The sequence below is a fragment of the Branchiostoma floridae genome, chromosome 15, assembly GCF_000003815.2.
Source record: "Branchiostoma floridae strain S238N-H82 chromosome 15, Bfl_VNyyK, whole genome shotgun sequence".
In the NCBI taxonomy this organism is placed as follows: Eukaryota; Metazoa; Chordata; class Leptocardii; order Amphioxiformes; family Branchiostomatidae; genus Branchiostoma; species Branchiostoma floridae.
The window spans coordinates 5,361,686-5,388,195 of record NC_049993.1 but is presented as its reverse complement, the minus strand read 5'-3'; the positions used below and the strand labels follow the sequence as shown (position 1 = coordinate 5,388,195).

The following is a 26,510-nucleotide window of genomic DNA, read 5'->3' as shown; positions in this document are numbered from 1 at the left end:
TTAAGTCCAGGGGTATAGAATAAATTAGTGATTGCATTTATTTCATAGATAACAAAATAAGGTCAGTTTCTGAGTCATTACAATTATGTGCATCCAATGCACGGTTTGAAATATTCATTAGACATTCATGATATATAGCTATTTAGAATCAGCTATTCAAATCTTTAACCATCACAATATGAATACTAGGAAGGTAGGATCTGGTACAGGAGAAATATTCATAGCCCTCCTAAATGTATAGAAAGAAAAAGGGACACCCAATACAAATTGCATTGAGGTTCATGGGTCATGTTGACTAGAACCACTAGGGTCATGTAATAAGGGACAGACTGAAAGTCATCACATAAGGCTTCCTTCCCAGATTACAAAGTACAAAACATGTATCAAAGAACATCAAATTAACTGATGTCCTTTCTATGACTCGAGACACACATCCAATCCCAAGTGCTCCTCACATGTCCCTTATTTCCTCCGATGATCATATTGACCGCCTTCTACGGATTATCATCACCAAAACCAATCTGCCCATCACTAGCCAAACAGTGCCCAGATGAGGAGATTTCGATTGAAATGGCAGGTAATTCCCAGAAGCACCCGCAAAGCCTCATCAGTTCTGCTCGCAGCTTGGTCCAGCTGGACCCCTTGATCGACCCATCCCTCTATTATGTACCCACTCATCCTTGAAAACAATTTAAAACTCTGATTGTCGACCCTTCAGTGACACATTATCGGCCACCTTTGGCAACAAATCACAATATCCCAGCTCATCATTCTTCAGTCCACCTCCCTCTACATCCCCTGGAGTTCTTTTCCATACCTTTGATGTCTGCCTTGAGGTTTTCCCTTTAAAAAAACGCCTTGCCTTTTCTAGAGAACTCGATGAACATATGTGGCCGTCAAGACCAATTTCTCGTCACGTTTCCTTTCTGCGAGATGACAAAAATTACCATATGGTCGATGAAACAATCCAACTGGGGACCATGACGGGTCAGCTATGACACCAATTTAGGTCTCCTTGTGTTGCAGCACTGACATATCGACTGAACCTTTATACTCGGGCTCTAGCAGTTTTCCACTGACCTTTTCTATAACACCTGCCGTTTGTCACCTGTGATAAAGGCACCCGTCTGTGCATGCTGACCTACATTTTCTGTAAGTTATTGCAGGTCCTTTCTTCTGAGCCAACCTTACAAGGTTACATGTTTACTTTGCAAATTCATGAATAAAGAAAATTCAGGTCATAAAATGAAAATTCATAATAACAATTATTTTGGTGTCAAGGGCAGGGCAGTGACTTAAAATAATAATGTTACATATTTATGCACCAAGTATATTTAAAGGTACACCTTTATATAAAAAGTGGAGATTAAACATAAACATTAGGAAAGAAAAATAGAAAAAAAGCAAGAGGTCTGATGGCAAGGATGACATTCTGGCTTCATATATTATTTACATTTTTCAGCAATGGGTGATTGGGTACGCGACTTCAAAGTTCAAACCGCACAGTTTCAAATATCATAATAGTCTAGTTGAATCTCCCAAGTGGAGATTCCTTTCGAACTGCTCCTGTAATCTGAGTACAACTTGGGAAATTCTGAACAAATTGTTGTTAGCTTCACAATTGGTTTGATCAATACTTTCCTGAATCCCGCACAACGCTTAGATACAAACCTGCTGACTACCGAACTTTTTCAGCCTTTCCTGCTATCGGGGATTGCATAATGGATGTCATACACAGTACAAGGTGAGAGGCGAGACAATGCATGCACAGGTCGTGCCCTTGTGGTTGGATAGCTTGATGGCTTTCCAATAGATTCAATTGGATCCAATTGTCCAGTTGATTCCCTGAGTTCCAAAAGAAGACCAAAGGTTACCATCAAGGGTGGTCGAACCCCCATCAAAGAAAAACTCCCAAAGGAAGAGCATGTTTTGTGGCTTCACCAGTATCTAATTGCCATATTTATCTCCAGGGCCATATACCACCCAGGAATCTGGCAGACTGGGTCTACTTTCAACGATAGTATTGAGTTGTTTCCCTTTATCCTTACTGTCAGCACACTTGTACATGTTTCCGACATGAATAATAAGGCAAATTCAGCTCACCAAATAAAAATTCATAATAGCAACACTTTCAGCACCACGAAAAGATCAAATTGCAATATTTTGAAAATGTTGACATTTGAACCCGTCACTGACCTAAAATCTCTAAATACCCGTTTTTTTTGGCAACAACGAATTTAGCTTACTGTCAGCACACTTGTACATGTTTTCCGACATGAATAAGGCAAATTCAGCTCACCAAATAAAAATTCATAATAGCAACACTTTCAGCACCAAGGAAAGAGCAATGTGGTCATGAAAAATCTTTTGCAAAAATTAATTGCTAAAAAAAAGGTTAATATAACTGTTAGCGAGAAAAGTAATGAAATATTCTTATCATTTCTGAAATACTGCAGCATATCACATTTTCAAAAGATACTGCAACATATATTCTAAAGGTCCTATATTGCTAAGTTACAATAACACATACATAACTGAATTGTCAAATCTGCAAATTGCTATGAGCTGACAAATGAACAGAAAAAAGTTTCTGCCATATATTCAGATACAATTTATGTACCCTTAAACTTCTTGACAAGTCAAAATTAGAGTGCTTTCAGAAATCCCATTACCATGTAATGCCTAATACGATGTAGTGCCATTCTGCCAAAGATTTGCGGACCTCGTGACAAAGCTAGCCTACGCACATATAGAAACTTTGGGCAATTTTATGACGTCAAATAGACACGGGGCGTAAAATCAGCAGCAATGACCAACTGTGCGGCTGCTTTCAAAGCAAGCCTGCGCCGTGAGTTACTGCAATGATTGTCTGCTATCAGTCTGCTTTATTGCTTAGCACATTAAGTTGCGATCGGGTCATGACCGCTTTGTCAGTAGCCCTTGTCAACCGCCCAGTAATTTGACGCAACAGTGCAGCTACTAAGCCCATGTACATATCATGGGAAAAACAACCTCCATTGACTTTGAGAAAGAAGGGCGATCAAATGGCATGTTCGTTTGAAGAGCTGCCCGATCGACGGGGCAAAATAAGTATGAAATTCAGTTTGAAGGATTACCAACAAAGAAAAAAGGGAATGTGGAGTTTAGGTTTTAGGTTAGGTTTTTTTTAGTTTTTTTGGTTTTAGTTTTTCATGATTCCATTTGACTTACCACATTGATATGTAGGTAGAGCACATATATAAATTCAGCAATTCTTGGTATCGTGCATCACACATTTTTTCTGAGAATGCATATTGCGGACTTAAGAGAAATGCCCAAAATGAAGAAAAAAGACGATGATTTCTCCTACAAATGGTCGGATAAAAGTGGTCAATTTTATGTACATCATATATCCTTATCTTTCCCCCAAAATCTATCATTTTCAAGGGCAGCTCCCCACACTGTCTCCTCAAAGTTGTAAAATGGCCAATATAAGTTATATACAAAGTCTTTTACGAAGCCGTAGAAGAGCCCAGCTATAAACCAAGCCACAAAATGACCACAAAATAGGCACAAAAGAGATCATGAATGCAAGATCACAAGTACATCATTTACATCCACCCATCAGCTGCAGGCAACCCTCAAGTACCTGGTGTGACGCCAGATAACATCTTTCTGTAGTTTCCATAACAATGGCGCGACTTCTTAGCTAGACAAACACCTGATTGATATCTTTGGAAGCAATAAGTTAGGGCACACCGGAAATTTGGATGAGATTCATCTTGTGTTATCAGCAATTGGGACAAAACAAATAGCCCTTGCCTTTACTCAAATTGCATAGTGAGGATTTTCACTGGTCTTTCAACCCACAAAAGGGGTCATGTTGTTGCCATCACGGGGTTTACGATGAGGGTGAGTTTACCAGGAGGCTCTTAAAGAAACTTTAAGGTTACAATATAAACTAAAGCTGCCAGCACCTTAAATGCCACATTGTATTGCTCTACACTTGATGATGTCTGGCATATTTAGGGTGGTACATAAAAATGTTACAGTAGGTAATTTGAAAAAAAAATGCCATGCATGGAAAGCCTGTAAGCTGAGGCAACTAAAACTTAGTATCAAGTAAATCAGTACAGGAATATGCCTACTGATTAAAAAATCTCTAATTTTGTCCAAACTAGAGAAGTTGTAATTTATCCTAGCCAATCTTTTTTTTTCAATCGGATGGAACAAAACCTGTTGTCAAAAACTATGCAAAATAAGGGGACTTGAAATGATAATCCTACAGTAGACAACAAGTTGCACAAAATCCAATCTCTAAGCATACCATAAAGCATGCATAAGGCTTGCGTTTTTCATCCTTCAAGACTGGATGTCGTGCAGTGAAGGAAATTTGAAGATGTAAGCTATTTCATTTGTTAGTAAAAATCTGTAAATGTTAAGTGAAGAAGGGATAATAACATTTTGTCAAACACTTGCCTGTAGGCCTACACCTACCAGTAATAGGATAAAAGTCTTTGTAGAGTTGTCAATATTTATTGAACCAAGACATTTGCAGAAAAGCCTGGATTAGACAAGATTAGGAAAAAGCACAGACTGTACATAGCTCCTGTTCATGCTGATTGGTTGTGACCCTGACAGAAACAAGCACTTAATTTGACCAAACACCAACACCAGATACCAAGCTGTTGATTAAGACTTGAGGGGACCAAACCCTAACCTCCATCCTTTGACTCTCACTTCCCCAATCACAGGTTTCCGGGACAAGATGACTACTTCTCAACATGACTTTTACTAATTGGGGTTAGGTCCTTTACGTGTATGGAATCCAAATAGACCTAAATGCACTTAAAAAGTAAATTTCTTTCCTTCATAGATTATTCAGGAGCAAATAAAAGATTATGCCATCCTCCAAACCGTTGTATATTACTGTGCATTTGTCAGCTATGCTCACAGCAAAAAAACATGTTAGACAGTTAAAGAATGGATGTACATTTGAATCCTCTGAAGCATAAACACAGGACTCTTCTAGAATTCCTGAGGATGGTCGAAGGATTGAGCAGCAAGTTAGAATTATTAAGATAATAAATACTTAAGCAGCATGCCAAAATAAGTTATATTCGACTAAATTAGTATATAGAAATACACTCAGCTGAACATACTTGCGATAGGATTTATTGTACTGCCCTTCTTTCTAAAACATAGCAGCAAAGTCTTCAAGTCTTGAAGATGGTTTTGCTACTTTCAACTACACCATAGTGACTATGTACAATAAACAAATCAGGAGCTTTAATGAGAAAACATTGATCAAGAGCTAATCATAGTCTTGTCCTTAAAACAGTCACAAAATATGTGTTCTATTTCTATCAAAAATCAATGCTGCAAATTTGTAACTCAGAGCACTTTTCCTGGCAGACATCCAACAGTATGAATCATAGATATTACTTTCACTTGGTCCAGTGCGCTGCATTCTTCCTTAGGCTTACGTCTTGGAGACAGCCGTCAAGTCTTCTTAAGTCTGCCTGTCATGTGAAGATGTCATTACTCTTTAAAATAATCTGACCTTCATCAGTCAAAGTCTCATCCCTTTTTCATTCGGACATATCTGAATATAGATACCATGGAGGAGTCAGTAAGTCTGCTTAGCAAGCATTCAGTGTTACATCTTTGGCTGAATCCATCCAAAGGTGCTGAAAAGGTTAGTGCTTACATGTACATAAGGCCATGTTGATTTGATTATATGGATGACATTCCCTGGGAACACCAAGACTGATACAAGCGCACTAAAAAAATGGGAAAGAAAGTTGCCTTCATTATGAAATCTAAGATAATGCCTAGTTCACCTTTATTTGTCGAGCAACCTACATCCGTTATTTTAAAACCAGCAGTATTTGGAAATAGACTGACAGTGGTTTCAAAGTGCAATACATTTGTATTTCTAAAATACAGCTTGTTTAGGAATTTAAAACAACCGTCCATCGCATTGACATCCCTAAATATATTTTTTTAAACAACGGATGCAGCTAGGTTACCCCGCAGATAAAGGTGAACTAGCGTTACACATTGACTTGATGGATGTATTTACAGTAACATTGATTAAAAGTGCACAATGCCATAGATGATGAGATCTGCTTAACTAATACTCATTTGATCTTCTAATCAAATTGTGGCATTAACGTTACTGAGTATTTCATCAATGATGTCTTGTAATCATTGCATAGTACATTAATTAGTGAAGGTTAGACATATAGGTAAACAATATTCAAATACAATTCAGTCTAAACAACTGGATGAAAAACAGATAATCACTTCCAGACATTTTGAGTGGCATCCATCACTTTTCTGCAGCATTTACATCAGAGTAGAATGAGCTGGCAGAACAACTCAATACATACATCTAAGTGAAAAATCTAACTAAAAAATATGGTCAAACACTTCAAAGTCATTAACTTATAGAGATTGTATGTAAATGCTCCTCAAATGTAAATCATGTTTCCCATTGTAGATATTGAACTGTATTTGAAAATCATTGCAGTGATTACATTATTACAGCTTACTTCATTATTTGGTAAATATTCCTGTTTCAGTGCCGGCAGATCTCCGGTAGCGAAACACATTCCTAAGCCGGCTTCACTTCTCTGCCAGCTTTTCATACCATATCTTGATAATATGCTACCGTAGGATCTGCTTGGAGATTAGCAAATATTGAACTTCTTACCAGATGTGTTGGGCAAGTAAAGTGTTATTTTTTAGTGAATAGAAAATACTGTATTATCATCACCTCCAGTCATGATTGTTGGCTCCAATAAATCTTATAAAGTTACATGTAATTTTTCATGCCTGATGAAATGCCCCCGCAACTAACATTTAGAGCATATAAACCTAATATCTTGGTGTGCTGTGAAGGTGAGATACAGCCACTGGGCTCAATATTCACCACAATGAACACTGTAGTCTTATAAGCCCACACATATATTAAGATACTGATAACAGTGGTATGTGATCATTCAGTGTGAGATCTACACAATATAAGGTTTTATCAGTAGGTCAAGCAATGCTTTCAGCCACAGTGCAAGCTTGACTTTCCATTAATTGACCCCAGCAATGTTACTAGTATATGAAATGCACAACAATCTTGTACAATCAAATTGTGTTATCAAGAGATTTGAAACATGAACGTCAAATCTGACAACGTGGAAAACTACATGTACCTCTTATATAAGGTGAACATAGCTCAGCAAATGTCTAACGCAGTGCACACTGAACAAGTCCCGACATATTGATGGAATCTCTTGATTTGTGATTTTAATATATATGCTAATCTCAAGTTTCGTCATAAACTCAGACTTTCCCGTAGTCAGTGCTGCCTCAAAGGTCCTTGACCCCCCACAGGGATACCTGGCTTTATGCAATTCTGGTATGTGCAAGGTTTGACCACTGGTGGGTAAAATACGATTGATTAGGCACGTATGTATATCAGGCAGGTCAGGTACTCTGTGCATCGCCATCCTTAATATGGAAACAGTATCGATCGACACATGGAGAACTGTGCTATCAAGGAGTTGTGGGTGTGACCATTAGTCCCTTCAATCAGTCAATAACAAATAACCCCCTCCAAGAGCAATTCATCATAAACCAAATATGGTCTGGACAGAGTTTTTGTTATGCCAACACCTTTGTGATTAATGTTTTAACATGAAATTATTTCTGTAACAGCAGAAAATACCCTGGGACCTTGCATTATCCCTAAGAAGAAAACATAAGGATACAGGCAGGCTTTGGTTTGGATTTATGAATTAAAGCATGTAATTAAGGCATAATTTGGAAACAACAGTTTGTTAATAATCAATGAGTGCATTTGATATTTGTGCAAGTCAGATCTGTAAGGTCATCTTCAGTAGGGCAATGTGGTCCGATATAACACCTGACCCACTGAGGCCCCAATATCGTATCAATCACATGCCACCGGATGTCAATTTGTCAATATCATCAGTCTTTGTCGGACAGATACTAGCTAAGGTCATTAGCATAATTCAAGCAGGAACTAGTTATGAATGTACAATATTTCAATGCAGTCTTTGTTTATTGTTACCTAAAAAAGAGCAATGAACATCAATGTTATTGATCTGTCAACATCATCAATGTTTCTTTAGTTTTTTTCTTACAAATATTGACCAAATTTATAGATTCACTAATGTCATTGAAACTAAATTCTTAAATCCACCACTAAAAAAGATGATTATAATGAAGATTTCCCCCCAAACACCTGAAAGCCCCACTTCATTGTTGATTTGTCTGCAGAGATAAATTTCAAGGTATTTCTGGGACAGGTCAGTATGGATTGATTATATAGCAAATACAGAACGAACGATACTTGCAGCGTTCTGAATCATCAATTACACACCAGGAGGGGTATCGAATTCCTCTTAAATGCCACGAGATGCCTCAAATTTGAAGACACTGACCCATAAAACAAGGCAGATGAGTAGATTGTTGTCTCAAATGAAGTGTGACCTATTTCTACTATCGATTGTATTTCTCACTGTTATCTTGATCCTTGTAAGGAACCCAGAGCCACCAAATGGCTTCAGAGAAAAGAGCTGTACAAAAGAAACTGATGTGCATTGTTTGAAATTCCATAATCAATAATTTTTTGTAAAATTTGTATTTTGTCAGAGGATCAAATTTTGAGGCAAAGGATAAGGGAATTTAAATGAAATGAGGCCAATTACAAAATGATATTGGGGCTTATTATTTTATGGTGTGAAATACTGTTGATGCGTTTAATGTGGTAAGGATCATAATTGAGGATTTAACAGTGGTTATCAAATTGCCATGGCTTTATCATGATGATACTTGTTTTTCCTGTCCAGCTTGCTGTGTTTATCCACATTTACAGTGTAAATTGTTTTGCCATTAGACAAAATTTTGTTGCTCATGATGATGGCTGTTTCTTTGCTTGTTGCTAATAACAGCCAAAAGTAATGGCCATTCCATCATTTTGACAGATATAATTGGCATGAAAAAGATTCAAATTAGGTCCAATCCCATCAGGAGATAAGTGGGGTTGGCTAGTTGATCGCAAGAAGGCTGGGTAGAAACCTAGCCAACACAAAACAAGCCCACAGAATGGGTTCTTTTTTTCTCCTTTACTGCTGGACTGGCAGCAACAGCTTAGCCCTGACCCCTGCCAAATGTTTCTATCGATCGAACATCCAGGTTAGATCCTCTTCAAGGCATCCCATTACAACACAGAGTCTCCTGTATTGAACTCTGAGATACCTTCAGCATCACTTGCAGCAACACAAGAGCTCTCTGTCAGATAAGTGGCCAAGGTAAAGGCCAAGTCTACCATGGCAACCTATCTCAACACCCCTTCATACCCACAGCATTCTTTAAATCAATACATTTCTTTGCATCTCTATTCCTGCATGTAACAAATTTCCTTGTACGCAAAAGACACAAAGTAAGTCAGACAATGTATAATAAGTAGAAAAGGTTTGGGATCGCAACTTCATGAACAAAATGGTGACAAAATTACTCTTTGATGTAACACCAAAAGATTCTGAAGAAATTATTTCCTAGAGCTGCTCTCAATCTTGTTATATTCTAAAGAACAGTCATCTACAACATGCTGCACACTAAAAGCTTTTGCACAAACTATTTAAGTTTTTACAAAATAGAACTCCACACTTTTCAGTATTCCGCCACTGAATGGGTACGGTATTGATAAAAGCTCTTGTGGCAAAGATAGATAAAACTCCTTTTACATATAAATCACCTAGAGGTAAAAGGTTTCAGCTTTGTAGTTATCGTTCACACTTGGCGGTGACCCCAATTTGACCTAATGTGGAAGTTATCTTTACAGAAGGATCTGTAATTACAGCCTGAAATGATGTATGGTTAACTGAGACATTTGTTTCTGCTACTTTTTATCCCCTGGGATATAGGCGTACAATGTAGGCAAGGAAACGTGATAATGTGAGGTCAGTCTGCAAAAAAAGCCTGACAACAAGAAATGGCCTCAATTTTCGACCTGATGTAGCATTTTCTTGATGTAATTCCACGTTTACCCAGACCCGTGAACCATACAATAAGATGTGAAAGCCGCCTTTTGAATCAATGGATGGCCAGTGCAGTACGTGCTCAAGCTTAAGGTTGAAATAACAGCCTTAGGTTCCTAATATGTCTTACAAGAAAAATGGGGTGCTTGATTCAAACTGGAACTTTTCCTACCATAATCTCATGCTTTGTAAATTATCTGCAAACTGGTAGCAACTTGAATGAAACACATTGCCTGCAACAACTGCTGAGACTGCAGAGGCACAGAATATTTCTTGATATTAGAATGCAGACCATGTCAGGTATTTGTAACACTGCATGGTCCATGGCTTTAACAGCCCACAAGATGTCAGTGTTCTATACTTTATGGCAAGTTTAAATTTGAAGCAGACGTTATGAGTCATAAAAAAAAGCCCAGGGTGCCTCACTGTAAGCGGCCTGATGTATGGTATCATGTAGAGAGCTGATTCCAGACATTATTTTCTACATTTAAATCATAGTGAAGCTGTTTAATTAACTGGCAAAACACTACCATAGACTAATCAAAATCAACTACTTTAGCAGTCAAAGCCAATAAGAGAGTGGCTGCACATGTCTACACTCAGCATGTAAACCTCAGATTTACGTATTCCTGCATTGCGACGAATGTGTCCAAATGGTGGATGTGGCTGCAAGATTGCTTTAAACCTTTACTTTAAAAGTCTTAGCTAAATAGTATTCCCTTGTATATAACACATTAATAACGTAGTCACGTCTAATTGTGAAGTGAAGATGAATGTCCTTGATGAGATACGTGTGCATGAAGTGGCACTTGCCATGTAAAGGCACAGTCAGAGTAAAAGCTGATTCCACTCATCATTGAGCACTCATCCCTGTCAAACACGTCTTTTAACTTTAGTATTAAAATCATGAAGCCAAGGACACTGCTAATACAAACCCAAGAGTAAATACTGATTTTGGAGAAACTTCTACAAGCTGTAAGCTTGCGCATACTGTAATGATAGGGGAAATTTAGTCAGAACATACTAAAAGAAAGAAATCCTCTTTACAAGTCCGGGAAAATCCTATCCTCATCACAATTACAAAATGAGCAGAATCGGTGGCTTGAAAACATGACATCGTGTGGCCAGAAATTGGCTACCTCAACAGCAACACTGGAATTGGATACTTTTTGAGCCTATGAGACCCTAAAAAGAGAATCTTTTGCAAATAGCACTCCTGAATGTAGCACTGGGCAATACTTGCTATCCATGAAACAGGATTTTGCTGTATGTAGGAACATTGGGAAAAATGTAGCTAAGGAACAGCTGAGAAGCCCAAAGACCGGCCCAGTGGAGAGCTGTTGTGGTGGGCATTATGTTTTGATAGGGACAAAGGGCCAAAAAAAGTAAGTATGCATCAAGTCTGTGTGAAGTTAGCCTCGTCTGAGACAAACATAGCATTATGATGATTGTACTGACCTTTACATGCTCCGCACCAGGACTTGTGGATCAGCAGCAACAGAGGCTTTTTCCTGGAAAATAAAGACAACCCATCAGAATCAACAATTGCTAAACTGTATACACACACATATGGCAGTACAAGGCATTAAATATGATTAGTTTTAACTCAATGTCCATCAACTGATGCCTTTCAAGTCCACAGCATTGAATCAAGTGAATCTGTGAACACATGAAACAGTATGAAACTAATAATTTTCTTCTTCAGAAAAGCACAACATTTTAATATCTAAGACTTGCCATGATATGAAATATAGACCTCAGCCTCACCAACAGTAATAATGTCCCGGGATTTGAGCGGGAGGAACGGTCCTCAATATAGAACAGAAATTGGCCTGGAGTGAAACATGGCACTGTACTTTGTCTCATAAAGGTTTGATACAACACCTACACCAAATCCAATGACCATAAAAACTGTATTACAGCTACATGTATCAGCTTTGACAACATAGTGCAATGAGATCAGAATTAAAGGATGCAAATTACTCTCTTTTTATGGGTCCTTTAAGAAACAATCACTTCTTCAGCAAAGTCATCTATAATGGGTGAGAACTTCTTTGCTACAATTTCCATGTTGGGTCTGGCATTAAGTGCAGTATGTAGGTAAATTTCATGTAATGACATCTCCAAATGTTGTAGTAGAGGATTTGGAGTAATCTTCAATTTCTTGTATCGTATTAGACATAATGTATCAAGCAAACTTTCTCTGCAGGTGCAAGCTTCAATTTTCCTTCATCTGCTTTCCCAAATCCCTTCTATACATCTTTGCCAGTAATGACATTTTCATGATAATACCATAATCCTCAAAATATGCAATACAACTTCTTGCCAAATCTTCCTATATGTGAACCCCCTGCACAATGTCTATGAACCAGAGGGGGGGGGGGGGGGCAAAATTATTGGAAAAGGGCTTTGCTGAAAATCCTGATATGTAGGTTTCCAGCTGTGTAGCACAGAGACTTCCTGTAGCAGTCATATATGATATGGCCCTTAGCAAACTGTGTGTTAAATATGAAACTGCAGATAAGGAGGTCAAGTATTAATAAACAGTGGGAGATGATCATGACAAATGATGGGACCAGAGAGACACCTTCACTGCCACATTACCAAGCTGTTATCCTGAGAGAGTAAACCATTATCATCCAGCAAAATTTGTGGGGCCCTGCAAGTCCTAGACTAGCAGTCTATAAGGACTTTCTTTCATGGATCATACCACAAAACAAAGAAGACCTGGAGGCTGCATTATGTGAAGAGTAGGACATGTAACGGTACATGTAGTTCACCTTTATCCACATGGTAACCTATATCCGTTATTTTAAAAAATGAGATATTGAGGGATATCTAATCGACGGACGTTTGTTTCAAATTGCAATATTTTCATAGCACTCCAGTATGAAACACTCGTATGTCGACTTGATATCCCTAAATACTCCTTTTTTATATACAACGAATAAAGGTTACCCCGCGGATAAAGGTGAACTAGCGTTATATGTAACTTGCATGGTTATTTTAGTTATTTTTACTAATTGTAAGTATGTTACATTGTATATATTTTGTTGATTCAAATTTTGCCGTTCAAAATGGGTACATTACATAAGATCATGTATGTTATGCAGTTGAATGCCTGCAATTAGTTTCCTTTCAATGCCAGAACTGTGCCTGTCCCTGGTGCTGAACTTCTCTTCTTGGGAATTGCTTATCTAATGCTGTTGGGCCAACATACTTTGGAGTAGCAATTAGGGACTGATAGCAACATGAGGGACTGCATCAAAGAAATGTCTCCAGGACATAAATGTACACCTACAACCATGCACAGTTTTTTTTTCATGACTTCACTCATTGTACTACACATATTGTTATGGAAAATAAGAACCGCATAGAAAGTTTTCTGGATTTTGTGTTAAGAATCTCTAGAGGCTTTTATTTTATGTCCACTTTTGGGCTGAAAATACAAAGCACTTTCAGAACCACATGTGCAATGACCCGTACTTATGATCAAACTTAATTAATGGCTGTTCCCAAGGTGACTTACAAAGGGAAGGCAAGGAGCAATTGTTGAGTTAAAAATCATACATATCAAATTACGGGTGTGTATGTGGGCTGGTAGGGGCCAAGCTAACTTATTGATCGAGCAGGTATATGAAATACAAAATTCAATATGGGGCTACAAGCATCTGTTTCACCGTACCCGTACTCTGTCTATGCCTAGATAACTTCTTTCTAGGGATCAATATTTGCAGACTTTATTGTCTATTACTTGAAAGTAAGCCATTAGGATAAATTTTTCAGAAGCTTTAATGCACCTTACGCACTCGAGTGTAGAATATTCATCTTGTGATCAAACACAGCCGATATACATGATGGGTTTAGAGGCCTAATTAATGCGAAATGTGGTATATACATTACGTTAATGTTTTTTTAATGGTACCAACTTTCACTATAGGGTTTTGGTTGGAATACTAGTGGTCATTGCTACAGGCAGACGGTAGTGGCTAGATTTTCAGTTAGTGATTTTACCAATCAAAGTCATCATAAAAAAGTTCCAGAAATTCGAGAATGGTGATTGATTTTCAACATAAAACAAGCCTCAAAATGATTCCCCTGATTAGGTAATGACCATCTGACTGCCTTTTATTTCAAATCTATAACTACAAAATGAATAGGTAATTGCAAAACCATAGTTGATACACAGATGACATATAGCTGAAAGGTCGCCAAGAACTCTGTTGGCAAAAAAGCACTTCATCAACTTTTGTCAGATTTTTTCTTTCTGAGGAAGTTTTTGGCACTAAATGATAGTTGTTTACAGTGTTGTTTGGCAGGTTTAAAAATATACAATCTGAAAACATTACATCTGATGCCTTTTTGTCAGCATCAAGATCTATCAGACTATTGTTCTATTGCTTTGTTCAAATGGAAGCTTCACAAGATATTGATTTGTTATGTACTTTACATGTACCTGTATGTCTCGAGGGAATGCATTTAGCTCCCTTCTAATAGCTTTGTCAATACAATATCAGCCGGTAAGACTTTTACTTTTGATTACCAGCCTTGCATTTTTCTTACTTCACGAGGGGATTAAATGATTTCTCTCAATCTGAGTGAAACATGATGGATTATATTAAGTGATCAAGGAAAAATGGTATTCATACATGTGCATAGTTTTACAGACTTTACTAATCCATTAATTTCAGTCTAATTGATTTGTTTGTTGTCCTGGAAGCTTTTGGGGAAAACACCTGCATGCTGGTGAAATATGAGTATCTTAATCTCTTTATTGTTAATATAAAATATTGTATTTGGAACCTTAATATTACAAGTTGCCTCTCTGTAACAGGAATATCTTGAAACTAAGAAAACAAGTGACAGTAAGATCTTATTTTCCATTAGTACTTTAAAATCCTGTACTAAGAAGATTAATAAAGGAGTTAAAATTAGAGACACAGTTCTTGCTCACAGTAGGTTTGTATGCACAAATTGATATACTGATAATGCTATCGCAGGCAACATGGATGCACGCTGTGTTTTTTTCAGTACTTTAAAAACCTGTACCAAGAAAATTAATAAAGGAGTTAAAATTAGAGATTCAGTTCTTGCTCACAGTAGGTTTGTATGCACAAATTAATATACTGATAATGTTATCACAGGCAACACAGATGCACGCTGTTTTTTTTTTCAGTACTTTAAAAACCTGTACTAAGAAAATTAATAAAGGAGTTAAAATTAGAGATTCAGTTCTTGCTCACAGCAGGTTTGTACACACAAATTAATATACTGGTAATGTTATCACAGGCAGCACTGATACACACTGTGTTTCTTTCAGTACTTTAAAAACCTGTACGAAGAAGACTAATAAAGGAGCTAAAATTAGAGATTCAGTTCTTGCTCACAGTAGGTTTGTATGCACAAATTGATATACTGGTAATGTTATCGCAGGCAACATGGATACACACTGTGTTTCTTTAAAAACCTGTACTAAGAAGACTAATAAAGGAGTTAAAATTAGAGATTCAGTTCTTACTCACAGCAGGTTTGTATGTACAAATTGATATACTGGTAATGTTATCGCAGGCTACACGGATACACACTGCGTTCCTGCTTTGTTGATAATTAAGACTGACACCCGGAGGCTGCTGTGAGCTCCTAATGAATGAATCAGGAAGCAAAGTAGATAATCCAGCTCCCAGCACAACTTGACACAGTTATTACCCATTCATTAACAAACCAGCAGCAGAAGTCAGCCATTACGGAACTGATATGTCAGCACAGGAGGTACACTGTTCCAGCATCTCATGGGAGGGTTCTGATAACTTCTCCTGCCATTTCAATAGACAGCGCAATCCCTCTAGAGAATCAGTGAATGTAAGCCTAATTATTCCATTAATTTTTAATACGTAATGTCTTCAGCATACTCTCTTTGAGAAGCTATAATTATACAATACGTCAAACTTATTGGTTTGAACAACTTCAAGGATATTGCACACTTTTTGATGGAAGTTATTCTGACAGTTGCACTTAGAAATAGTTAAACTTGAAAAGTTTTGAGAAGTTGAATGCTCTGGAGGGAGTTCACTTGCCAAAGTGAAAGTTATTGATGGGGTTTCATTTTGGGAATAATTAATACCCGTGTGTGTAAAAAATCTTGTGTAACAGGATTAAGCTATATAAGGTGCCAGTGATCATTGAGATTTAAAATGAAGATGTCACAGTCCATGAGAAAATAATTACAATTATCAATCATACTCAGGAGAGCTAATCTGGAGAAAATTATGTGTGTTGATTAACGTCTGCATGTTGGTACAGAGTATATTAAAGAGTTAAGGCATTCCCCCCAAGGGAATACACTGACTTGAGAGTTTTTCTAATTACTTTTGGGGAAGTTTTGAGTCATACAAGCATGTCAGATGGCACCAAGTGGCTTAAAGGGACATAGTGTAAAATTAAAGTCACTGTTTTCGGTCATTTCTCTACATAATAAGTTAAGTCTACCTTATTACACACAGCAATATTTACAACGTATGACTACGACTTTGTTGAGCCGTGAGGATGTCTTGAAATATGCACACTTCCCTCCGCCGCTTGAGTTGTCCGCCATTTTATTCAACTCGCCGGCGAGCCAAAGTGCGCTTTAGAACGCGTTCGGTGGTTCGCTCGAATCATTACTGAAGTTTGTTGAAAGTCCCCGCTAAGCTCCGAAGATCTGCGACCGCAACGGTCGATTCGGAAATCTACGGTCGGCTTACTTCCGGTAGGCTACCCGGAAGTAAGTGAATTTGGTCGCGGCTTACTTTGACGTTGTTAATAAGCACTAGAAATGTGATAAAATGACGCAGATAAGTTAGAAATAAGTTGCAAATGTCAATCTGAATGGAGATTTTCAAGTTCAGAACATTTGAAATTTTGGCGCCATATTTCTAGACATTATGTCCCTTTAAACAAAGCTCATGATCATAAATATAGCATACATGTAAGTTGCTGCCAATTACTTTCTTATGAGGGAAGCTTTGAAGTCCCCAGGCATGAAAATATGACATTTTGACTTTTCTTTTTCCACTTAATGGTCACCACGTAACAAGACCTGAAGGTCACTTCAAGGTAGGACCCAAAGGCCACTCCAAGGTTACGGGTTACATTTTAACTGTAACAGCATCTCTTCTCCCTAACTTGGAAACATCATGACACCAGCTCAACTGACTAGCAAGAGTGACGACTGGCCCAACAGGAGAAGCAGGGGTTACGAAGGCTTCTTGGGAAATTCTTTACATTGCAAATTTAGGCGAAAGTTATCTTGCTTCGTTGTCCGTGAGGGTCATATTTCAGCAACATTGCATGTATTACTATAATTGGCAATTTCTTAAATACATTGTACACCGGAAGAACAAAAGTCTTTATTCACGATTACATGTAACATGTTACGCATTTTTCAAGAGCCTATTCGGTGGCGTCCACTATTTTCTTCGAGGCAACAATGACTGGTTCACTTTGCACCACTTAAGTGACAATACTTTGTGTTTGGGGCTGCATTCTGAGCAGTGACACCTAACTGCTGAGCAAAGTGAACCTGAGCTGTTAATACTAAAATGGCATACTGTCATTAAAAACGTTGGTTCCTGAAAAATATATACATTTTGTATATGGTTGTGAATAAAGTTATGCAATCATTTACCAACCTGATGAAACTATTCCTGGACCTGAAAAGCATGCTCTACATCATCAATAAATAATTATTGCATCATACAATCTCCCTACAAAATGTCATGACTTCAAGTTGTTCATTATGTGTGAACGATGGGAAACTCATCAAACACCCGACAGCAAGCTGTAGAACTGTGACAAATTGGCTGGGGGAAGATTGTGACAACTTGTCTCTAAAATGCAGCATGTAATCTGTATCTTACAACTTCCAAACCTTTAGATATGTCCTGCATGATAAATAATACCATTGATTGTCATGAATGTGGATGAAAATCACGGCTCATTGATGTATCTACTACATACTTATGTAGCTGGAAAGTATTGAAATTTGAATTGCTTTCTTTGGGTTAAGCAGGGCAAAAGTAACTTATATGCTTAAGGCAACAGAATCTATCTCAATCTTAATTTACTACTTACTGTACATGTTAAAATTTTCATTGTGGTTCGATGTTGGCACTTTTTGAAGTAACCTCTTAACCACAAACTTAAAACCACCCCGTTCTAACCCTGAACCAAAACCCACAGCAAAACCTCCATTTGCTCCCTACCACAATATCAAATTCTATGATCTCAAAGGCATTTACCATACCATAAAAGGTAACGAAAGGAAAGACTACAAATGTTTCATGCATACCATTGCCAAAACCTTTCCACCATTACATAATTTTTCCATAAATCATCTTCCTGATTTATTGCTTCTTGCATGACCCCATTACTCTTACACTGTCTGACTGTTCCCTCTGAGGCGTAGGGAACAATTTCAAACAGTTTAACAGAATATTAGGTCTTCAGAGTGAAGATAGATTAGAAAATTATAACTGTATGTTGATGTAGTGTTTTCATTCATTATTCATTAATGCATTAAAGATCTCCAAATAATAAAACCAGGGAAAAAGGAAACAGAAATAAAAAAATCTACACAATGAACAGTGCAGTAAAAAAACTGCATAGCAAACTTTGCAGGCCAGAATTTGAAACTGACACATCAGCACAAACTGTTGGCCCAGACAAAATCTGGCCCCAGGATTTTTACACCTGCAAACTTTTTTATTTCATTTCCTAAAGTAGTGCAAATCAGATCTCAGCACCATTAACCTATGTGATCTTAAGCTGCAGTGACCAATCATAAAAAGTCACATAACGTCATAGAGAAAAAATTGACAAACGTGATTACAAGCAGCGCATTTGTGACTGACCGCGTTACCTAGAATCCACTTATACTGCTAGGAAACTAGTTTACTACATGCAGTACCACATAATGCAATGACACTTGCATCGCTGCCTGTAACATTCAAGCTCATACATATACATAGAACATTACCACAAAGTCTACCTCTGTAGAGATAGCTGTTATAGATCTGGATATACATAACGTTTTCTTGATGACATATTGTAATAAATCATAATCATCAATTTCTACCATATCAAAAATTTGAGACAAAAGTTGTGAGACAATATTTGATGACATAAAGATGCTAATGGTGTTAAATACATAATGACATAGTGCTAATTTGACCTGAACTGCATATTAATAATTCTCGGTCAGGTGAAAATCTTATCAGACCCAGATTGGCCTATGCCAATTTATTGATTGAAAGACCAACCACTTGAACAAATATTCAAGTACTGATGTAAAGTGCCAAGTGGAAATATGAAATATATGCATGAACCTAACTTCAGATGAAGAAAACAGCGCATTAAACTAACAGAAGGTGATATTCTAAGTAATAGAACGATATCTGAACTTTCACAAATGAGCATCTGTTTACTTGAAATTCCCCAGACGATCTCGAAAACAAGCAGTGACATAAGCAAATCAAACGGTAATCATGTAGAACTGCTGGCATCAGCCATGCAAACAATCTGCTATGGATAAACTGATTACATCTCCAATTCCCAGAGAGTTATTATATGGAAGTGAAAGGATTTTCCTATTATCCAATCAGTTTTCCAGCTAAGTTTGCTCAAATCCTGCCATATGGTAGCTACTTAATTAGACTGCATGCAGAGAAATCCTATACTAGCTGTCTGCAAGCTGATTCATCTATCATATGATAAAAGTCAGCTACTCTTCAAATTGGCTTCCTCATCTGTAATTGCATATTGGATTAAAAAAACTACCTCTATATCTTTCACTGTAATTAAAGATACAATCTACAATTCATTTCTTGTGATTGCAATATGGCTCAAAGATCTGAAAGAACTCTTATAAGGCTCATACTAACTACTGAACAGTTCTAGAGAGCACATACTTAAAGTTTAAAGCAAACTTCTTAAATGTCATCCAGACAAGCAGCTCTGTGATCCTCCAATTTGGCTTTCCAAAAACATCTGTGCACCGAGAATCTAAAATTACATAGACATTTCTGCCATGACATTTTAATGGTGTAAGCACTTCTCAGAAGTGGGTATTAGAGCAGCAATATGTCTGAGTGGCACATCATCAACATACAGCCATCATTCTAACCACTCAGTGATCTTTTGACAGGCCCAGGCTTGCAGCTTTTAGAGTCTGGCTTTGGAAGAAAGGGGCATAGCAGTGATACACAACTGTTACGTTGGCTATAAGCGAAAAATGGGTCTAAGTGCCCTGTAGTATGGCACACTTCACACTGCAGCCAGTCTTTTATTAATGTACGATACAAGCTGCAATAATGTATGTCACATGCTCAGTCTATATTGACCTGAGCATTGGACTGGACTGTGACCTAACTTTGTGTAGTTCTCAGACAAAATAAGTTCTGCCACAAGTTTAATGAAGCAAACTTTTAATAGCCTACAACTGCAAGCCTTGAATCACACAAATGATAGTAACTGAAATAGAAAATCTTGAGTTTAAGCCACACATTTGTTGGTAGAGTTTATTTTAATCTCACATGTTCTGAAAGAATGCAGAATTGTGATGCAAGTTCTGTTTAAAGCAGTCAAATTTAGATTATATGATCAATAGGCATGCATACATTTGAATCTATTGTTTTATTTATAATCTCAATCTGTCACTCTCCTTTCTGGGACGACTCTGAGTAAGAAAGAAAGGTATCAAGTTAACTTTGAAGTGAAAATCCAGAAGAGGTCACACAGTTGATAAATCAGCACCAAGGACAGGCTTTCATCCTATACTCCTGATGGACCGGAAAGGCTGCAGAGCAACTCTACTGGTAAAACAATGCAGAATTCTGATGCAAGGTTGGTATATAGCAGCTAAATTTAGATTATATGATCCATAGGTGTTCGGCATGCATAGATTTGAATCTATTAGTTTAGATTTATAATCTTAATCTGTCACTCTCCGTCCTGGAACAACTGTGAGTGAGCAGGAAAAGTATAAAGTTAACTTTGAAGTGAAAATCCAGAAGAGGTCAAACAGCTGATAAATCGGCACCAAGGACAGGCTTTCATCCTATACTGTAAATGCAGAAATGTTCGCGGTTTTCGCGTTGACCACTTCACCGCGAACTTAAATCCACCGCGAACATTTTTCTCTTATGGTATTAGGTTGTAGTCTACGGTGTAACCGCGAAATTAAAACCACTGCGAAAAGTCCCTTTTCCCGCTAACGCAAAATTAAATCCCGGCGAACTTAAATGCATCTACAGTACTCCTGATGGACCAGAAAGGCTGCAGAGCAACTCTACTGGTAAAACAATGCAGAATTCTGATGCAATGTTTGTGTATAGCGGCTAAATTTAGATTATATGATCAATAGGTGTTCGGCATGCATCAATTTGAATCTATTAGTTTAGATTTATGATCTGAATCAGTCATTCTACTTCCTGGGACAACTGTGAGTGAGCAGCAAAAGTAACGATAGTTCACCTTTATCTGCTGGGTATCCTTTATCCGTTATTATTCAAAACAGTGTACTTAGCCACATCAAGTCAACGGGTGGTAGTTTTAAACTGCAATGTACTGAAAATAATGCTATTTTAAACCAACGTCCGTCAATGTGATATCCCCAAATACACTGTTTTTAAAAGCAATGAATATACATTTTGTATGTTACCCAATGGATAAAGGTTAACTAGTGTTACAAAGTTAACTTTGAAGTGAAAATCCAGAAGAGGTCACACAGCTGATAAATCAGCACCAAGGACAGGCTTCCATCCTATACTCCTGATGGACCGGAAAGGCTGCAGAGCAACTCTGAAGCTTAACTTTAATTGCAAAACTGTCCCCTTGGCTTTAAAGCCTGATGTATTCTATCTGCAGAGCTGCCCTGTTGATATCACAGGTTGGTGTTTGGTCCGCATTAATAGAGAAGAATTCCAGCCACAGGGGAAAATGATACCATCAAACACAGCTGCCTGCTGTAATGGACATATCAACAGTGTGTGATTACAAACACCCTCTGAGCCATTCTAGACAACTGCCAGCCCCATAAATACCAGATAGCACTTTAAATTCAGAACTTCCCGGCGGTGGGAAGGTCATGATAGGACAGCAAAGGGCATTCTATCTTTGACGGTAACGCAGTGTGCCGTGTCCATGGTATCACTTACGTTCCTATCGGGAATTTCAATAGTATTAAAATAAGTGTTAAGTTAATGTTGACCTGACCAAAGGTCAACCACCGCTTCAGAATTTCAAATACAGTAATATTGTATAATAAAAAATCAAATAAAGTGTTACCAAAAGCGAATTCTAATTTTGAAATAGTCGGCATCACTTGGGAACACACAAGGACGTCATCCGTCAAGTGTGTATCTCTTTCACTGAGCTGTGTTACAACCGCTTTGATCAGATATCCTCGCCACAGAGGGTAGATTAAAGCACACTCAAACAACTTTTCATAGGACATTGAAGGTCAATGCTTCCGGCTAATGCAGGGCATATCAATTTGTGAGATTATAATGGTGGTTTTAGATGGAACAGGAGAGCATCAGCCAACCAATTTTGGAACCTTTAACTTCCAGTTCTGCCCTCTAATACTTCTTGACTCCTCATTATCATTAACTTCTGTGAAGTCAAAATACTGAGGACAAGCAAGTTAACCTTGAAGTTTTTTTGGAGCATTGACTTTTCATAGAAATTATACAAAAGTAGTCTTAAACTTTTTGAACAAATAACTTTCCAACACAACGAGTGATGAATAAAATGTTAATATTTTTCTTTTATGCAGTACCTACACAAAGCAATAAAAAGGAAAGAACTATAAAAGCATAAAACGCAGCAAACTACAACTAGTTCTAGTCCCAGGCAGAACTCCTTCACTGGAAGCAATTTGTCACAGGTAAGTGCGCGCATCTTCTGCAATCGAAAAGTAATACTTTGCTCCCTGCAATTCCGGCAAATACCGGGACAAGTAATGCATGGCAAAAGGATTATATTGGCTTTTGTGGACAAAATGGGGGCATGCAACTTATCAAAGTCAATACTATTCCATTTGTGCCCTGGTTTGGCCAAATGGTTTTGCTACAGTTTGCCTCATGGAACTTTTCACTACATGCTCCAGTTGAGTAATGGCATTTGTTACGAGCAACCTTAAACACTTTTTTTCACTGGATGACAGCAATCCATCTTTGACAAAAGTTTGCTGTCACACTGAATTGGATGCTGTACACATCAAATGGACACAATCACATGGTCACACCAAATTGCATGCTACATATGGCAGATGGTTATGCATAATTGGACACTACACCTCCTGATAGATGGTCGTATTGCTTTGTGTCTTTCCTACAAGCTGATGAGACAATATAATGAAGGCAGTGCCTGGGTTCCTGAGTGTGCATGTCCAAGAGTTATCAATGTCCAATGGGACACAACAACCTATCCGATCACATTTTACCCTGACCTAGACGCCATTAAACAGTGGTCCCATGGGAAAGATGTATCTTTCGCGACACACGGCATACGGTTCCGTCCATTTATCACTTTCTCATGCTCTATATGTACAAGTTTGCATGACCGAATACAAGTCACAGGGGAAAAACAAGCCCTACTACTAGTACAAGGAAAGAGCTTTCCCCACTGCATTTTCAGAACTTATGTAGCTGCCATTCTGTTTAACAGAACATTGTCACAGCACCACAATGATGGCTATTTATACATGTAACGTTAGTTCACCTTTATCCATTGGGTAACCTTTATCCGTTGCTTTTAAAAACAGGGTATTTGAGGATATCACGTTGATGGACATTAGTTTCAAATTGCAATATTTTCAGGATATTGCAGTTTAAAACTATCGCCGCTGACTTTATGTGCCTAATTACACTGTTTTTAAAAAGCAACAGATATAGGTTACCCTACGGATAAAGGTGAACTAGCGTTATATCAAATGACTTCTAACACCTGATTCCAAGTAACAACATATTGGTATATGACAGAGGTGTATTAAAAATGTATCTTTGGATACCCTTACATTCAATTCCACATACATTTACCGTGTTGTATGGCGAGTCGTCATGCTACAGCAAGTTAAAGTTTTTATTCACTCATGGTAATAACTAACAGCTATGTGTGCATTTGTATGCAGTATTGCACCTACAGCATAATGTCACAATGAACAGAGACAAATAGCTGTACAAGTCAGTTTAAACTTGAAACATTCACAAGAACAGTTAACATTACATGTGGCTATAGTAGTGGATGCAACCTGTGACCGTCATACTCTTCTAACTCCAGAGTCTTTAAAAAGTTAGCATGCATATCGAGTTTTGAGCAAATCCTTGCCAAACACTTCTCCAACACAAACATCAAATAGCAATAAACTTACATAGAAGTGCATAATAAAAAAAGAGATGGATAATACAATAAATAGTTTATAACCCTACAGGTGTCTTAAGAAAAGGAATTGGATCTATTGCCAGGCAGTATAAAGCACTCATATCTACACCTTGCAGCAATTGCCCAAACCTTTAAAGGGAATATACTGACATCCAACCTACAATTTTCAAAGCCGTTGAGTATGGTACTAAAAGTGGGCGAAGGCATGAACATTTCCCAAGCCAATAATAATAGATGGGTATTACGCGCAATTTTGCTGAAGCAGAGATGGAGCAAAAAGAGATCCGAAATGGAAACTATTATGGAGAATTATCAAAGGCTTGGAGAGCCTTTTAGAGAATTTCAACGACCCTTGTATTACCCTGCAATGATATGTACTTACATCTGGTATTGCAATTTTCACCCATGACTTGCCGGTGTCAAAAATAAGGCTATTACAGAGATTGCACTCCATCTCAGAAGGGCTAAGAGTAGGCATAGAGATCCTCCCAAGGTCTTTTTTTCAGGAGGGGATTAAAAAAAGCATTGAAGTACCCTATCTCATAGGTATTCAATCTTATTACCAAAAGTCTGAGTACCATTACTGTCAACTATCTTGCTTTTTCATCCTTGCCAATGTCATTTGGTGGGATAGAAGGCATCCTTAAGTGTTCTGAGGAATGCCGTGAAAATCCTTTTTAATTTAGATACTGTAGAAATGGAAGCCAAAAGACTCCTATAGCTACAATGTCGGCGAGTAGCAGCGTTATATCAAACGGAATAACTGTCTCGGGGCTTTCATCCTTTTATGGTCAATCTTCCCTGCCCGTGTAGCGCCAAGGCAAGGCAAGCTACACTTCATCGAGCTCAAAGGGTGAGTGCTTTTTCGATGGCAGGCTCATTTGTACTGGAAGTAGAAGCTCTTAATCATCCAGATGATGCGCATATATCACATGACTGAAAGAACAGAGCATTAAACCGTAGCAGGGCTTGGAAAAATAAGGGCAGGAAATCTGCGAATCAAAGAGTTCTTTTGTATTAATTTGATAGGTACACAAAATGTCAACCTTGAAGACTTAATCAACTTAATGTAAGACTCCCTTGTACTGAAAGCCCTTCATCATAGAGATGAAGGGCATATATCTAACCACAGGGAACCTAAGAAGCAAGAAAGGCATGTTTATATATATTAGACGCCCACAAATATGGCATTTAATGAATAAAAGAGAAATCCATTGAATTCTATCAGGTTTTAGAAAAAGGATGCTTCACATTGAGAACAAATGGATACAAAATATTATCTTCCAAGATTTCAGGTTAGAATGTAAAGCTTTAGACAGATGGCAAGTAATATATTTGAGAGGATAAGACTGTTATATTGAAAAGGCAACAGGTTTACAGTTATGATTATATGGTGCAAATTTACGACGATGAGATTAGGTGCTGGGCATTAATTAGGTTACTTATGAGCTGCAAAATTAATAAACAGTAAGGGATGGGGCTTACTGCTTTATTTAGGGCATGATCATGAGGGGTTTAGCTATGACAGCATTATGGAGAGCAGTAATCCATGCTAATGGCTAACAAGTCACTGGCACAAATGACTTACTGTATTAATGCACCATTGAAGTGCTTTTCAGACTGTAGTGTGCCCCGCATAGTCCAAATGACACAGGATTATTGGCCGGCCTCAAAATTAATTTTTAGATGCACAGAGAAAAATTTTGGAAGCACAACATGAAATAAAGTAGGAAGTCAGAATTATAATGACTTCAATATTTCAAGTTATACAACAATCGTATTACTTTTTCTGACACTAAAATGTCAAGGATATGCTGTATACACCCATTACTTAGTATACATATATCCCCACACAAATATCTGGGTCAAAATTAAGTACACAGATCCAAAAAAAGTGCCCACAATGTCAAGCCCAGAGATGTATATTTGCTTCTACATTTTTCGAAGTCATGTGAAGTCAGAAAATCACTGTTAAGTTTGGAATGCAATGAATTGATGTTGAAAGAGTCACTGCCTCATTTGTTAGAAGTGAGAAAATATGATGGGCAC

General features: G+C 37.7%; 1 protein-coding gene across 1 annotated transcript in view; it reads right to left on the bottom strand.

Moving 5' to 3' along the window:
• LOC118431775 (thioredoxin domain-containing protein 12-like) overlaps positions 1 to 26,510 on the bottom strand; it is a 99,311-nt gene that overhangs the window by 38,406 nt on the left and 34,395 nt on the right. Inside the window, exon 3 of the mRNA XM_035843100.1 lies at positions 11,502 to 11,554. Within this exon, the coding sequence (XP_035698993.1) occupies positions 11,502 to 11,554 (53 nt within the window). The remainder of the gene's footprint in view (positions 1 to 11,501; positions 11,555 to 26,510) is intronic.